Below are 15,994 nucleotides of genomic sequence, written 5' to 3' on the forward strand. Positions count from 1 at the left end.
CCGGGGGGCGAAAGGCCCCATCTGGCGAGTGCTTCGTTCCATGCACACAACTGATACGCACAGCTCAAACACCCCGTGAGGCAAGGCATTTTGTTGTGGGTTTAAGCGGATTTTGGCTGGCCCTGTGCGGTGGTATTTTCGGGCCTGGCACCGGCCAGTCCTTAACTCCTTGACGGCGATGGTGTCATCATCCTGCAGGATAGGCAGGGACCCAGTCGTGTACCAGCCGGAGGCACGTTGATATTGTTAGTTGGGGTCCAGCTGTTCAATCCATGTCCAAACAATTTCAAGCATCGCCTTCGTCCTTCATCCGTGCCTCCCTCAAATAAATATTTAACTTCTGCTGAACTCCCGACTGTGCATTCCTTGCCCATCACCAACAGCCTCACTCTGTGCTCCTGCTACCCATCCCACTTTTCCCACAGTAGAAGCTCGCTTTCCATAAAGATGGCAGCCAGCTTTTTTGCACCCGCTCCCGAACCGACCACCGAGCTAGGTCGCTATCGTATTCTCTCTAGCACTGCCGGTGTCAGAGTCTCGCCGCTATGTCTGGGAGCCATGTCCATTGGGGATGCTTGGTCTGAGGTATGCATGCTAGACTACACGTCCTGGCGGCAACAAAGAACGATAAAGGCTAATTGCGAATTCTTTCCCATGAGTACAGTTCATGGGAAGCATGAACAAAGAGAGCTCATTCCAGCTTCTCGACGCATTCTACGAAGCCGGCGGAAACTTCATCGATACAGCTGTAAGTCGACCACGCTCTCCATGCCAACGAACTTGTCCCCAGAGCATTAATAAGAAGAGCCTACACTGACAAATACTGCCTTGCCTTTCGCAACAGAACAATTACCAAGACGAACAGTCAGAGAAATGGATTGGCGACTGGATGGAAGCGCGCCAGAATCGCGATATGATTGTGCTTGCTACCAAGTACGTATGCCGTGACATGAGCCTCAACCCTTTTCATGACAGATCGTCATATCGCTCTCTCTGCCTTTTCCCAGTCATGGGATCTTTCTCACATTGTATTAGATACACGACTCCGTACCGCAGCTACGAGCTTGGAAAGGGCAAGACAGTCAACTACTCAGGCAATCACAAGCGTAGTCTACACCTTTCCGTGCGAGACTCGTTAAAGAAGTTGAAGACCGATTATATCGACTTGTTGTATGTGCATTGGTGGGTAAGTCACAACGGTTTCTTCCTTCCACGGCCGCGTATCTATCATTTTTAGAAACTGGCCCGCCAACCACTGGCCCTATCCTTACCAGCTAACCGCTACCAGGACCACACAACATCCATCGAAGAAATGATGGACAGCCTGCACATCTTGGTGCAGCAGGGCAAAATACTGTACCTGGGCATCAGCGACACGCCAGCGTGGATTGTTTCCGCCGCGAACGTGTACGCGCGGGAACAGGGCAAAACGCAGTTCAGCGTGTACCAGGGGCGGTGGAACATCATGGCGCGCGACTTCGAGCGCGACATCATTCCCATGGCGCGGCACTTCGGCATGGCGCTGGCGCCATGGGACGTGGTCGGCGGCGGCAAGTTCCAGTCGAAGAAGCAGATCGAAGAGCGCAAGAAGCAGGGCGAAGGTCTCCGCAGCTTCATGGGCTCGGAGCAGTCCGAGCAGCAGGCCAAGGTGTCGGCCGCGCTCGAGAAGGTCGCGAATGAGCATGGTATCGAGTCCCTGACTGCGGTGGCGCTTGCGTATGTGATGCAAAAGACCCCGCATGTGTTCCCGATTATTGGCGGGCGCAAGGTCGAGCATCTGAAGGATAACATTCAGAGCTTGAGCCTCAAGTTGACGGACGAGCAGATCCAGTATCTAGAGAGTCAGACCGATTTTGATCTCGGCTTTCCTGGGAATTTCACCGGCCATGATCCTAAGTGGACTGGCCAGTCCAGTATGATGTTGAGCATGGCTGCACATGTTGCTTTCCCGTCACCGAACAAGGCCTTTGTGGGGGAGAAGAAATAGGAAGTGGCGCCATCGCCACAAGAGGCCAAAATCAGGTAAGAATGGATGGAATATGGGCGGGCATCTCAGCCCATACGGGAGGGTGACGGGGAAATCGATCTGTGTCAGTCATTGGCAATCAAAGTGTGTGAAGTGGCGGTCAATAGATCAGTGCTGAGTGCAGCGGCCAGTTTCTCACACAATTCAAAAGGCATTCTGAGATTCTTGGGAGTCTTCAAGAAGGATGTACATATTTCTGACAAAAAGATCTCAATCCCAAGGAGCTGACTGTCATACATCCCAAAACATCAGACCTTTCTGGAGTGCGAATACTAGCACTCGAACGTCAGGTGTTCTCTTACCTTTCGTCTCCTCCATGGCATCACTCTCTGCAGCTTTATTCATTGACCGATCAACGTGGACAAGCCACCCCAGAGGCTCCTCTGCATACGGATATCTTCCCTTGCAGCGACACGCTCTTCCGCATTAAGAGCGACAAACTGGAGAATTTTCCTCGCTGGAATCTACTTACGACAGTCAGCCTTGTCGGTGCTCACCTCCTCAAGAACTCCCTCCTTCCCTCTAAGCACGCTCTTCAATGGCTTGCATTCACAGCTAAGACTTACCAGGACCTCCCTACTTCGCTCCCCAGCCTCTTCCTTGGAGGAGTCATCCAAGTGCCGCAGATTGAACGCGATGAAGATTTCGATAAGAGCGGAGATGCCGCGGCATATCGCTGCCCTCATGTCGTAGAACGAGCTTTCGTGCGCATAGTCGCGCTTCGCGTACGCAATCAAGGCATCGTGGTCGACTTCATTGAGATGCTCATAGTAATGGGTTCCACTTCTGTCCTCGTCGTCGTCGTCGTCGTCGTCGTCATGGTCAGTGGTCTCCTCTGTGCCACGCGATTTAGACGCGGGTGGACGGATGGTGCGAGGATGGTCCCGAGAGGGGAAATCTCTCCGCGCCAGGAAGATGTCGCCGGGGTATCTGAAGGTGATGTTGCGTAAGTTCCGGTAGGAATTCAACGTCAGTCCGTCAAACCAAGGGGTGGAGATGCTGATCCTCTCCAGAGATAGAACGCGGTCCGCTGGCATAATCGCGAAGTCCTTGTGGGTGAGTGGAGGGAAGCGGGAATAGCTAGTTCGCGGCGGAATCTCAGTCAGACAGGTTTCATCCTGATCCTGTAGCTCGCGAATGCATGCGCGATTGGCTACCATAAGCAGAAATGGAGATACGCATGCAATAGTGGATGACTCGTAGCCCTTGCCACATTTAGGGTAGTAGAAAGTGAAAATCAAACTCACAGCGGATGGTACTCGAATAAATTCTCTTCGTAGAGGAGTGGGGCGGCTTCGTCGTAGATCCGCCGGCAGCTGGCGAGAATCGAGACCGGTAGATCTAAGGTTTCGCTCCGGAGGCGTATCTGCGCGCCTCGGTCGTGCTCTCCAGATTCAAACGCCACACATTCGGTGTCAGGATGGCAGTATATCCGGATAGGGTCTGCGCGGACAAAGGCGTGGTGCCAGATGAGGGCAGTGACTTCCGCTGGAAGGTCGAGCAGCGAGGGCACGGGTCTTTGCGATAGATGCTCATTGCTGTGTTGCTCTGGGGTACGGTCCTGCATGCTTGCTTGAGACAGGATGACGAAAATGGAATTGAAGAGTACAGAGCAGTAAGAAACGGGGGATTGGAGGTTAGCTGCGTGGTGCGGGTCTTATCCTGACGACTCAACAAAGGTGTGGAGGGGCAGCACCCTATGGTGGGCCAATCCGAACAAACAATCATGCAGACAAGGCTGGTCTCGCACGCAGACAAAATGTGGCGCAGCAGATAAAAAGGGTCACGCAGCCTTGTGCCCCGTCAAGCCAGTGACTCTTTCACCGTAGAATCAACACAACCGAAATGGGCTTCCAATCCACGTTGGTGCAACGTGAAACGGCTTTCCATGAACTCAAGTGCTCGGGGCATACGGTATCTCTAAGAAGGGAATTGTCAAGCATGTTATGGGGAGTGCAGATCGCCACAATTCCAGCATTTAGATACACATAGCCACACGGGTATACAATAGTAGCAATAGCACCTGGGACCCACCGCCTTCATCGTTTCGGACCGTGATATGGGGCAGGTTCTCGACGACTAAGATCATGCGCTCCATTTGCCACTAATCACAACAAATCAAAGAGTCCCATCGGCCTCTACGTAAAAACACACACGCAATCCTGCGTTGCGTGCAGAGCAAAAGACCCGCGACGTTTTCGCCCGTAGTTCCTTAAGCGACGGTGCCTTTGTTGAGAGGTATTTTAGAAGAATATTGGTTGAGGCTCTGGATGATCAAGGTGGGTCTCAAAATCACGCTTCCAAGTCTCAAAAGGCTTAAGAAGCAGCAATGGGCGTAGAACATTCTGCGAGAAAGGCTGAAAGAAGTGGGCCTCCACATCATGCATCCACTTCGGAACGAGATCTCCGAGCGTCAGCGACGCTCGATAGAGCATAATCGGCACTACCGAGGAGATCGGACAGAGTCATGTTCAGTGGATCACGTCCAGAAACAATTCTGGAATTGCTGGACTTGATCCTATCAGCCAATAGCTGCGTGGTTGTCGGCTCATGGAACCAGATTTGATAGGTCCAAGGGTTGGAAACTTTCTCGGAATGGTTGTCGCCTGTTGTCTAAGATTCGTGGTGGAAAACAATGACGGTCTTTTCTCGCCCTCCTTTCCCAAAACTCTGAATCCTTGGGAGGGTCCTTTGTCGACCATCTTTCCAAACTCTGAACCTAGAGCATTTCTCAAGATCTCCCACAGGAACCTTGGTTGTTTCGTCAAGCAAGAAGCCGCCCAGACTCTTTGTAAGGCAAGCTGCTCGCCCTGCAATCTAGTTGCAGGGTAACCAAACTCCATGCTTCAAAGGCCCAACCAAGTATAAACATGCCATTCTTTCTGTAATGATTAGAAGGTAGTATATAGAGCAGTTACGAAGATGGCTTACTATTGTTGCGTGGAGGTCGCGCTATCTGAATCGATCGATTCCAAGATCAATTACAGAGTCGACGGGCTTCGTTTGAGGGGACACCTATTCATTCGTAGGTTACTATTGCTGTTCAGAAGGGCGACATCTAGTGCGTGGAACGTCTCCACCACTGTTTCCATCATACTGGTTCAAGGAATCCATATCGGCAGTCCTTGATTCTCATGTTCTATGTTTGAGCCGAAAGTGGTGAGTGTCTTGCGGAATAGGTCAATTTTCCTCTCGAGCGGTTTGCATGAAGAAGCCTCAGAACACGCAGTCCTGCTCCGACGCATCTTGTACGTTCCTCTAGATGCCATAAGATGATGCGTGAAGAACGATAGAATGCTGGTCGAAAGATTTCGTTGAGGACGAAAATAAGTGGGGAAGGATAGATGTGACTCAAGTGAAGAAAGAGGTGAAGAAGCAAGATGAAAGGGAGAAGGGGGATTTGAAAGGACGAAATGGAAATTTTCTTTTATAGCAGTACGTCTGACAATACCATCGGTGGATCCTCTAGCTCTAACACAGGGTTGGAGCAGATTCGGACTTGCCATGAGCACACAGGGCATCTCGTCGTAAGTCGAACCTTGAAATCTCAAAGTGTAAAAATCGGGTTCGAATATGTTATGCTGGCATGGGACTTCCATGTCTCCACCACTTTAGGTTCCAGTTCGATACTCTGCAAGCCTTGGACATGACCCAGACACAATGCAGTTCATGGGTGTCTTCATGGTCATGTCGTCCTTGTCACTAGCCATTACTGTGTCCGCCCAACGTTCCGCGGGACACAGATAGGGCATAGCGAGTATCAATGATGTCTGGGTCTTGACTCACTCACAGCAATCGCTGTTGGCCAGAAAGGCAAACTTGGTCGTTAACGCCTGGCCTTCGCTGTGAGGACCTCTCTGCTGCAATCCATTAGTAAATGCGCGTCCAACTAGCTTTCGGTGTGAGGACCTGGTCTTGCGTTCCAGCAGCGAATACATCTCTCAAAATCCATATAAAACCCTGTCCACACCCCTCGTTTGTGCAGAACATCATTCAGCACATCCCAAGTTTGACAGCCTTCACACACTACACACCATACATCATACACAAACCACACATCATACACACACAACACACCCCACTCTCTCTCACACACAAACACACAACACACCACAAACACCACAAACTCAAGGCAAAACACAACATACACCACACAACACACAACACACAACACTCAACATGGGCAATCGACTTCCGATGGAGGAGGCGTACACCAAGCCAACGGCAGAACAATGCTGCCGCCCTCCCCTTCGCAAACAACTCAAAGTGATCTCCAACAAGCAACTCAAAGCCATGATCGCTACCCGATCGATAAAGGGAGAAAAGCCAAAGCCCCGCACGATAATCAGACTCATCTGCAAGCCGCCCCCGACAATCAAGCTACACTGCAAGAGGCTGTCGACCCAAGAGGAAAACGCTCACTCAACCACAGAAGTCAGGAGGCCCCGCATAGTTCTCAGGTTCAGTCGGAAGGATGGAGTCTGGATGTTCAATGGTTCAGGTTAAGGCTCGTGGATTGGTTTGGTAATTTGGTGGTGATTGAAAAAGAGAGCCCATGTACATAGCAATTTCAGGTTGAGAGCAATGCCACAGTATCTCAACCACCTTTTGTAGGCCCTTCCTTTTCTATTTCCACCGGTTCGTGATGTGTTAATGGTAACCCTTGAGCTATATTGGTGCTCTTAGCCCCTGGCGCGGAGATGGCCTCCTTCTCTTCATCGGCACACCCGCAGTCGTAAAAGTCTCCAATGTTGGCACAGTCGAAGATTGGCTTTCCTTTCCGCTCGTTGACGATGTTGTGAACAAAACAGGCCCATGCAGCTGCACTGGAGCGGGATGATGTTTGCGGAGGGTATTTCTTTAGGACCTTCTGGAAATGCTCGGCGCATTCGCCGCAGGGGTAGAGCCTGGCGAAGAGGTGAAGGTATTGATTCAAGGCTGCGCTCTCGTCTGCAGTCGGCTTGTCAGGAAATCTAGCCATCGTCGTGTGGAGGACTTTCCATGCAGCTCTTCCTAAGTCCGCCTTCAGTGTCTCATTCCCCAGCCTGCCCATGATGTGGTCCCCATGGACGGGTTCAGAGGATGCGACAGGAGGTCTTGGGTCCTGGATGCGACCCTGGCCGATGTTGAACCTGTTGGCATGGGACAAGGCCGAAACATCACGTTCGTGTCCACTCGTGTATACGACATACCATACGAAAAGTGCAACAGCGGATAGCACCACCATGAATGGAGGAGGAGCTCGAGGCATGACGGCTGATCAAACTGGAAGGATTCGAAGGAGAGGAAATACGAGAAGGATGGATCTACAGGCTCGGTGATAGCAATTGGACAAAAGATGTCCCAAGTAGTGAGTCTCAGCAGTGAGTAGGAGGAGACATCAGGAATGTCTCAGATGACGACCAATGCTACTCAGACCACGGTCCAGAAAGTGATTTTGAGGATGTCGTCTGTCGACGAAACACGAAATACGCACGATGACGACTGGAGGAGTTATAGCGGCATGACGACTAGCTTCAGTATGATCAAATAACGGCCAGGGCTAAGGACTGAATCAGGTTGGCATGGCACGAACATGGATGATTGTTCTTCCATTCGCCGCACGGAAGGAATCCCCCGCCAAAAGATTCTCCGCTCCGATCTCGCTGTATCCCTCGAATTTTGCCCACTGCACGGCAAGCCCACAGTCAAAGACAAGTCGTTCCCTGCACCGAATCGCAATCTCTGGATAAATAATATTTTATAGACCGTCTCACCCGCGCGTCAATGTGGATGCTTTGAAGGATTTCATACTAGTCACCGCTGACATACCAGCGCCCCTTGCGCGTGTCTGATTTTGCCAATCAAATCCGTAAGCCAGCGGGTTTCAAGCGTGCTAGTATCTTACAAAAGGTTTAAAAACAGCTCGGGTGACTGTGCATCCCTCAACCGCAGGTTTCTGTAGGGCTTGGACGGTATTTGTGATTCAGAAATCGTCAGTTAAAAAGGTGTCGGGTCAGGCCTCGTCTAAGACAGTCTTCACCGTTCCGTTTCTATATCCGCGACCATGGCTCCCTTCCCACCTCCACCGGTGAGTACAATTGGTATGTCGTCAACCCGCCTCAACCGCTTGAAAAAATCGCCCATTCTAACGCCACGCCCCTACTAGATTGGTCGAATGTTGGCTTTAAAGTACGCGAGGTCAACGGGCACATCGAGTCGACATTCCGACACTCAGCACCCAACCCATCATGGTCCAAACCACGATTCGTGCAGTCCCCGCACCTGTCCATCCATGGTATGGCGCCTGGCCTGAACTATGGCGTGCAATGCTACGAGGGCATGAAAGCATTTCGAGCACCAGGGGGTGCAATCACCATCTTCCGCCCGAGGGAAAACGCCCTGCGTATGCAGCACTCAGCCAGCTACATCTCAGTCCCGCCAGTGCCCGAGGAGCACTTCACCGAGTGTGTCAACTTGGCCGTTGCAGCGAACGCCGAGTTCGTCCCGCCCCATGAGACCGGCGCGGCCATGTACATCCGACCACTGCTGTTCGGGTCTTCCGCCCAGCTTGGCCTCAACCCGCCAGACGAGTACACGTTCGTGGTGTTCGTAATGCCCACGGGCGTCTACCACGGCGTGCACGCCGTGGACGCCCTGATCTTGGAAGACTTCGACCGAGCGGCACCAGAGGGGACCGGAAGCGCCAAGGTTGGCGGGAACTACGCCCCTGTGCTACGACACTCCGACAAGGCCCGAAACGCGGGCTACGGCATCACCCTGCACCTGGACAGCAAGACGCGCAGTGAGATCGACGAGTTCTCGACCTCGGGGTTTCTGGGCGTGCGCAAGGATGCGGCGACAGGGAAGACGACGATTGTCGTGCCGGACTCGAAGAATGTGATCAAGTCGGTCACGTCCGAGTCGGCGTGCGAGATCGCGGAGAAGGTCTTCGGCTACGGGGTCGAGCGCCGTCGCATCGCGTATGCAGAGCTCTCGGAGTTCAGCGAGGTCATGGCCGCAGGCACGGCCGCAAGTCTGGTGCCCATTAAGAGCATCACGCTGGCATCCAAGAATGAGAAGTTCGAGTACCCCGTGAACGAGAAGCTGGATCCTGGTCCGGTGTGCGCGGAATTGTTGAGCACGCTGAAGGGTATTCAACAAGGGAAGATTGAGGATAAGTTCGGGTGGAACTGGACAGTCACGGAGGTACCCAAGGGATTCACGAGCCAGGAGGTGAATGGGGGTACCAATGGCGCGGTGGATTCCTTGCCGTGAGGTCGTCAGGCGTCAGGGTTGGGGTAGTTCTGCTGGAGTTGATACAAAAGGGTACCGCACAGCAATAACAGAGACAATATACTATCATAGTGCCCACGCTTAAAAAGCTGGAGGAAGATTATTGTACCAAGATGATATTCAGCATCAATGCGGCAAGTATGACGAAAGATCATGGGCGGCCTGGTCATGTCTGAGCATCTTTTGTTCGTGATCAGGGTTGACCAAATCGTGATAACCAGGGGCATGTCTATTATAATATGATACACCGGGTAAGACCAATCCGTTTACTCATACAATTCAATTCGTCCAAGGATAGCCTCATTGCATCCTGAGTGGGTATCTCGTTCATGAATCATCTCATCTACAGTCATAGCCCCTTTCCACCATTGTAATTAAAGCGAGACATGGGTTCCAGAACAACAATCGACCGGGCAAGAGGATCATTCAGGCATGGGCAACTGGAAGTCTTCATCATCCAGCTTCGAGTTGTCGAATGGGAAAAAGTCGGGCTCGAACAACTCATCGGCAAGGCTATCGCCGTCTTCTTGGAATAAATCCTTCTCCAACAGCTCGTAGTTCTTCAGCCTGAACCACATGTCACTTTCAGCTGGTGGGGATCCGTAAAGGTCTCGAAAGTCTCTTGGGTGAATTTTTGCCTGGTCAACCTTGATCGCCTTTGATGTGTATGCGGCGACGCCCTTTTGTGACTGAGGTCCTTTGGGGATAATAGATGGGGCCTTCTTCGCTTTTGGGAAGCCGATGGTATTCTTCGATAGTGCCGCATATCCAGCCCGACTTGAAGATCGAGGTTGGGGAGGCAAAGCCGGCTTAGATCGCCCAAGGCCAAGAAGGCCTTTCTGCTTCTGCTCAGACGCATGGGTTTGCCTCGAAGCAGTTGGTGGAAGGCGAGGCTGAGCATCAGATAGGAGCGCGGCGGCAGATTTAGCCTGCATAGTATCGACTCTAGAATGAGCAGGTCTTTTTTTCTTAGGTCCTGCAGCGATCATATCATCGACCTGTTTGTTGAGCTCGTTGGCTGTTGGGAAAAGAGGTTTGTCTAAGCTAGCAAGGATTTTTCGATTCTGCTCCTTCAGATATTGCTGATATTCCTCCTCCTCTCGTCTGAGTCGAAGTGAGGCCCCATGCTCGTCCTTCGGAGAGCCGAAAGCGGAGCAGTAGTCTCCTGAAAGGTCCAAGAGCAAGTCTTGGTTGATTTCCAATGGAGGGTCCGGGAGGGCGACAGGTGGAGGAGGGGCGTAGCCAAAATCTGGTTCCTCGTCCTCGTGTTGCTTCTTTGTAAGCACATCCGCATCGACCGGTTCAGACTGCGCAATCGAGATTTTGGAGCGTGCAGAACGACGCGTTGAAGAGTGTTTCTGAACAGTCTTGCCGGGCTTGATGGTTAATGGAGCAGGGGCGGGGGTCTGAAACGCGTGTGCTTTTGCGTTGGTGGTCTTCTGGCCTAGAGGTGCCCGGCTTCGTGGAGCTAGGATGTGTCAGTAACTAGAGTACAGTGGCACCACGGCGATCTCACCTAAAGGAGTAACAAAAGCATTCTTCTCCAACTTGCTAGGTCCATTCTTGAGAGTGGTCTTCTGGCCTTTGAATTCGAGAGGTCTATTCTCGTCGTTCTTTGAGGGTCTGAAAGGAGTCTTGAAGTTTCCTGGAGTTTTGGGCTGGAGCCCTCGGATGGTTTGGTTGAGAGGCTTTCCAGCAGCTGCTGTCTGATGGGCGTGGGCGAGATTCTCTTGATCTCGAAGGGCTAGCATGGTGAGGTTCAAGTATATATGGTGGTGTCGTTGCAGGTTGTTAATTGTCGTTGTCGTTGTCGTTATATTTGGATTTCGCAAAGGGATGAAAGGTTAAGGCTACGTGTCCGAGAAGGAGGAGGAGGCTTGGATGTTGACGCCGGTTGTCCCTCGCAACCGGCAAGGCCCGCCTCTCTGCATTCCCACCTGGGCACCCCCAACCCTGCAGGTTTCCCCTCCCGGTCCCTGAAACACTTGCACACAGCGGCGTCGGGGGGAGCCAAGGGGCTCAGTAGCACCTAATCTTGAAAAGCTGCCGCCTAGAAAAGTCAACAGCCTCACCTGTAAGGGCAGAATACCATTGGATTCAGGTTGCTTAGCGAAAAGAGCCCCTCCTTTTCCGTCTCATCCATCCCACCGCCTTCCAGCGTGCCAGTTCCAATTCCATATAACTACTTGTACTCCTGCTATCCACCGAACTGCGCTGACCTGACTCCTTTGAAGTCTCCAAATACCATTATCACTTATCCGCCGAATATCCAACACCTTCTGACCGCCTGTCATCAACAGTTCTGAATTTGTCCGTTGCACCACCCCGCCAGTCAGAGTCAAAATGGACCGTATCAAGGAGGTACGTCTTTCTCGACCACCTATTAGCTGCGCCTGCATGCCACCTCAATCACAATATGCTCGTACCTACCTTCACTGTCCAGGCACACTGTCCAGGCAGGCACAGCGGGCACCAGAGCTGCACTTGCCAACATTCACATTGAGGTTGGCGTGACTCCATCTGAAATCCGCTGAACTGCCTTGCCCTCATCATGCCGCACCTGCTCTTCATCTCATCGTCATCAACCCCATCCTCTTCATCATCGTCCTCACTGCAAAACCCCTCTTCTCTCTCACACACATCCCGTCTGCAACAGCCGTCTCAACATGGCTTCCTCCGCTCTCGCTAATTTCCACCAGAAAATGAATGCTCTCCGCATCGAAGCGGACGAGAGCGCTGCCAAAAGCGAAGAACTCAAGGCCAAGGTCAAGGCCCTTGAAGCAGAGAACCTCCAGAAGGAACAAGAAATCACTTCCCTCACCCACCGCAATCAACTCCTTGAGTCCGAGGTTGAGAAACTCGAGACGTCCATCAAGGAAGCGAAGACTGCTGCCAGCGAGTCTTCCAATCACAGTCAACAGAACGAATCTCTGACACGAAAGTTGCAACTGCTCGAGGAGGAAGCCGAGAGTGCTGACAAGACTTTGAGGGAGACAAATGAAAAGTGAGCCTAGCCTGCCCAGAAATGCTCGTTGCAACCTCACCGCCAGGATCTAACACTGTGCAGACTCCGACAGACCGACGTCAAGGCGGGCCATTACGAACGTAAAGTCCAAGCCCTTGAGCAAGCCCGAGACGAGTGGGAAAGCAAGTATGAGGAGATGGCCAAGAAGCATGCTGAGCTCCAGAAAGAGCTGCACGACTTGGAGACCTCTTTGGGCGGCATCTAATCCCTCTCCGCCGAGCATTGTTTGTGTCAGCTGGTCAGCCAGAGGATTGCGTGCAATTGGAACTCTGGCCAGTCGTTGGACTCATTATGCATAGACCAATGACTATGACCACGGCGACGGCAACGACAACGACACCGGGCCTCCATCACTCCATATCAAATGATACCATGGGCATCCAATATCCAATACAGGGCGAAGCGTGCTAATCAGTTTTGACGAATGACTACAATATCATCCAGACTTTCGCTCTCGCGCTTGCTTTTTGTTCTTGGATCTCTCCTTGTATCGAGTTGCTTTCCTCTCCGCTTTGCTCTCGTACCTGAAATTCCTCTTCTTTTTCTTGCCCCTGTGACCAGCATCTTTGGGTTTGTCTTTGGTCCATCTTCGCTTCTTTTCAGACGCCGGCTCTTCTGAGGCATCTCGGGCCTGTTCCTCGTTCTCTTCTGCGTCTTCTTGCCCAGCCTTGAACAGCCCTTCGCGCGTCACATCCATCGCTTCCACTGTCACTGTGGTGTATTTGTCCTCATCAACGTATTCCGCTTCATGATCAATCGGAGGTGGTTCTAGGTCTGTAATCCCAGACCATTCATCGTCAGACCCTGAACTCTCCCTTTCATCATCCACCCCCGGGGCCGCATCCGCAGGCACAAGGAGAGCATTGACTTCTCTCACATGCCTCTCAAGGTCGGCTTTTCGTTCCTCGCGAATCTGTTTCCCAAATACCAAATTAGCCCTTGAAGTTCCTCTCCCAACCGGCTGGGTCGTACCTGTTTCCGATGCTCAATCCTCTCCGCCTTGGCCCTCTTCGCTGCCGCTTCCTGGGCCTGCTTCGCCCGCTGTAATTTTCTCTTATGGAACCCCGTCAAGTATTCCTGTCGTGCGGACAGGTCAAAGGTGATCTCTTCCACTGCGGTCGGCTCGGTCCGCCGTCGTTTCGTCGGAGGGGGCATTGTAGAAAGTAGTTTTCACGGAACTGGAGAGGGTTGGGAGCCGGCATATCAGGGTTTCAGGCTCTGCTCTGTTCGTCTTGACATGGCGTATTGTGGTTCAGAAGGCTCGAGTTCTCCGTGAAAAATGTGTACAAACCGGACAAAACTGCCAAGCGGAGCAACGCTAATAGGCGCCCAGTATCAAAACTCTTTTAGACTGTCCGAGTACGGAGTACTCGTTACCATTTGGGGATTCAAGCAACTCGCTGACACCTGCGTGAGCGCTGCAAGGGCCCTTCCGTCCACTGGGGTTTGTTCCAGGTGCAACTCCTACACGCCAGCTTAAAGATTTGGCTCCGATGGCAGTGATGGGCTTCAGTGACTCGTGAAGCGCGACTCCCTGGTTATGCTTTGTCGTCTCTTATCGGTCTAGGTACCATGGGATGTGTATAAGCGTTCTACTACATAGCTTCTCCAGTACTTGCAATTAAATTATCCTTTGAATCCTCGCGCAACAGTTATTCGTATATTTTGCTCCCGCAGCTTGAGAAAACACTCTGTGAAGCCCGATGATGTACTCAGTAGAAATCTTGATATTCCGTTGCCCTCATGTGATGTATTGGTGTTACCCCGATGCTATGTTACAAACTACGTTATTTGATCCTATGGGTTAAAGTGTTGTCCCTCTATATTCGTCAGGTCATCACCAATACCTGATGTGGTTATCACAGATCATTATCATAGATAATCACCGGTAGTCGTTAGCATGTAATCATTATTCTTTAGTATGAGCCATTGGTCGTGGAGCGAATCTCGAGGCTTTATCAAAAGGGTGACCCAGCATAGTACTCCAAACTCCGCTGGGCAATTCAAGCAAATCAAAGGCATCATCTATCTCCGTTGGGTCATCGGCGTCTATCACGCCGAACATCTGCTGTTCGACCCAGATCCTCTGCCATGAACATGGAAACCGGAGCTTCTGGTTGGAGGCCTTCGCACCTTTCATACGAATTTGCATCTGCGAAAGGTCGGGGGGAACCAATTCAGAGACTGTCGATACTTGGTGCTGGGATGTGCGCCCAAACTTGAGAGCCATCTGGCACTGATGGCTGAAATCCGTCTCTCAAAGGCTTTGAGGGCAATTAGTTTAGTGGATAATTGCAAAGGGCGTCCGCCTCGATTTCTGCGACCTCGTAACATGCTCAAGAACTACTCCGGACCGAAGCAGCCAAAAAGCGCTGCGAAATGATCCCTATTGCCTTTGCTGACGACACACTGATTTCCAGAGATTTTCAGCTCCGCTTCCTCCGCTCTGACAGGACTGGACGTTCTTCCTCTTGTGCCAACTTGTATTGTCCGATAGGGTGGATCGATAGGATCTTTCGTACATCTATTGGAATCCATGAGACAAAGATAAGCCATTTGCTGAAGTGCCACATCGTAAGATAGGTCTAATAGAAACGAATTCCTTCCTATCATGGCTTGGAATCTGTCCTCATCGGCACCGTCATGAGGAATAATACCAATCCGGTTCAAGGCATTCGACACCAAGAGATGTTCCCTCTGGAAGCCGAAGGCAAGAAGAAGCTTGATCATACAGGTACGAGCGTTTCAACCGGTGCCAGAAGATTTGATTTTGAAGAATAGTATTGACAAAACATTACTGAGAGGATGGTCCCGACCAAATATCTGCACTGCCATCGAAATCACGAATTGCAGTAGATGCTTTCTAAGATTGCTGGTTTCAAGGAGGGAATTCCAGGCAGTAAGCTCTAAGAATTCCATCGTGCAGAGTAGAGTTGTTGGGTACTGTCGCAGGAGAAAATTAGCATTGACCGCAGGCTCGCGATATTTGAAAGAAAGCGAGAGCCTGATCTGCCTCAGATAGTCTGGCGATGACGTCGTCAATCAATGAGAGTGGTTCTCCAGGCCGTAACAACGTTGCTTGATTCAGTTTCTTTCCCGGCAACGGAAGACTCGTTACCGAGATCTCATCAAGGTTCAACTCGCAGTCTCGCACACGATGGAAATAGACATTGAGATATTTGTTTGTTGCACCGGTCAATTTCTCATCAAAGTAGTTGGAGCTATCGTATTTGTTATGCACGAAACAAGGTACCTTCTCAACTTTTTCGGTGGCCTTTGGAGCTGTCGGATCTGTCAACACCCCATTTCTCCAGATGTTGCCTATAGTGGTCGAGTCTAGAGGCTCGGTGGTCAGCACCTATTACATTGCGGATTTTATCGGTGTAGAAACTCCTATCCCAGAGACCGAAATTCTTGACATATTGCTTTCGGCACATCCAACAGATTCAGTTTCTTGTTAATGTAGAGAGATTAATGAATCTGGGCGAATGCGACGCCAAGCCATAGTCGGAAGGAAACCCATATTACTTTCTTGCTCGGAAAGAAATATCTCAATTGTTGCTTCTAATGCACACACATCCCTGGAAGGAGTGTGGCCTTATGGATATTGATTAGGGCCAGTGAGCATACTTGAATCCATGTTGATAATATAGAAAAGTACAAACAAC

The 15,994-nt window shown here is 51.3% G+C and overlaps 6 protein-coding genes across 6 annotated transcripts; 3 read left to right on the top strand and 3 right to left on the bottom strand.

Moving 5' to 3' along the window:
* Positions 1–447: 447 nt before the first annotated feature.
* A1O9_11904 (aryl-alcohol dehydrogenase AAD14) lies at positions 448–1,987 on the top strand (the record flags this gene model as incomplete). The annotated part of the gene is made up of 5 exons (XM_013399051.1): positions 448–585; positions 665–748; positions 845–933; positions 1,036–1,186; positions 1,238–1,987. The coding sequence occupies 5 exons, from the start codon at positions 448–450 to the stop codon at positions 1,985–1,987; spliced, it is 1,212 nt and encodes a 403-aa protein (XP_013254505.1).
* A 4,636-nt stretch (positions 1,988–6,623) lies between these two features.
* On the bottom strand, positions 6,624–7,277 carry A1O9_11905 (uncharacterized protein; the record flags this gene model as incomplete). Its single annotated transcript, XM_013399052.1, has 1 exon — positions 6,624–7,277. One exon carries the CDS (start codon positions 7,275–7,277, stop codon positions 6,624–6,626), a length of 654 nt encoding a protein of 217 aa, XP_013254506.1.
* A 795-nt stretch (positions 7,278–8,072) lies between these two features.
* A1O9_11906 (branched-chain amino acid aminotransferase) lies at positions 8,073–9,283 on the top strand (the record flags this gene model as incomplete). Its single annotated transcript, XM_013399053.1, has 2 exons — positions 8,073–8,109; positions 8,175–9,283. The coding sequence occupies 2 exons, from the start codon at positions 8,073–8,075 to the stop codon at positions 9,281–9,283; spliced, it is 1,146 nt and encodes a 381-aa protein (XP_013254507.1).
* Positions 9,284–9,723: 440 nt separating this feature from the next.
* Positions 9,724–11,052, bottom strand: A1O9_11907 (uncharacterized protein; the record flags this gene model as incomplete). Its single annotated transcript, XM_013399054.1, has 2 exons — positions 9,724–10,769; positions 10,818–11,052. 2 exons carry the CDS (start codon positions 11,050–11,052, stop codon positions 9,724–9,726), a joined length of 1,281 nt encoding a protein of 426 aa, XP_013254508.1.
* A 915-nt stretch (positions 11,053–11,967) lies between these two features.
* On the top strand, positions 11,968–12,531 carry A1O9_11908 (uncharacterized protein; the record flags this gene model as incomplete). The annotated part of the gene is made up of 2 exons (XM_013399055.1): positions 11,968–12,305; positions 12,369–12,531. The coding sequence occupies 2 exons, from the start codon at positions 11,968–11,970 to the stop codon at positions 12,529–12,531; spliced, it is 501 nt and encodes a 166-aa protein (XP_013254509.1).
* A 231-nt stretch (positions 12,532–12,762) lies between these two features.
* Positions 12,763–13,481, bottom strand: A1O9_11909 (uncharacterized protein; the record flags this gene model as incomplete). The annotated part of the gene is made up of 2 exons (XM_013399056.1): positions 12,763–13,239; positions 13,299–13,481. The coding sequence occupies 2 exons, from the start codon at positions 13,479–13,481 to the stop codon at positions 12,763–12,765; spliced, it is 660 nt and encodes a 219-aa protein (XP_013254510.1).
* Positions 13,482–15,994: the final 2,513 nt, after the last annotated feature.

The sequence above is a fragment of the Exophiala aquamarina genome (assembly GCF_000709125.1).
Source record: "Exophiala aquamarina CBS 119918 chromosome Unknown aczIA-supercont1.20, whole genome shotgun sequence".
Lineage (NCBI taxonomy): Eukaryota > Fungi > Ascomycota > Eurotiomycetes > Chaetothyriales > Herpotrichiellaceae > Exophiala > Exophiala aquamarina.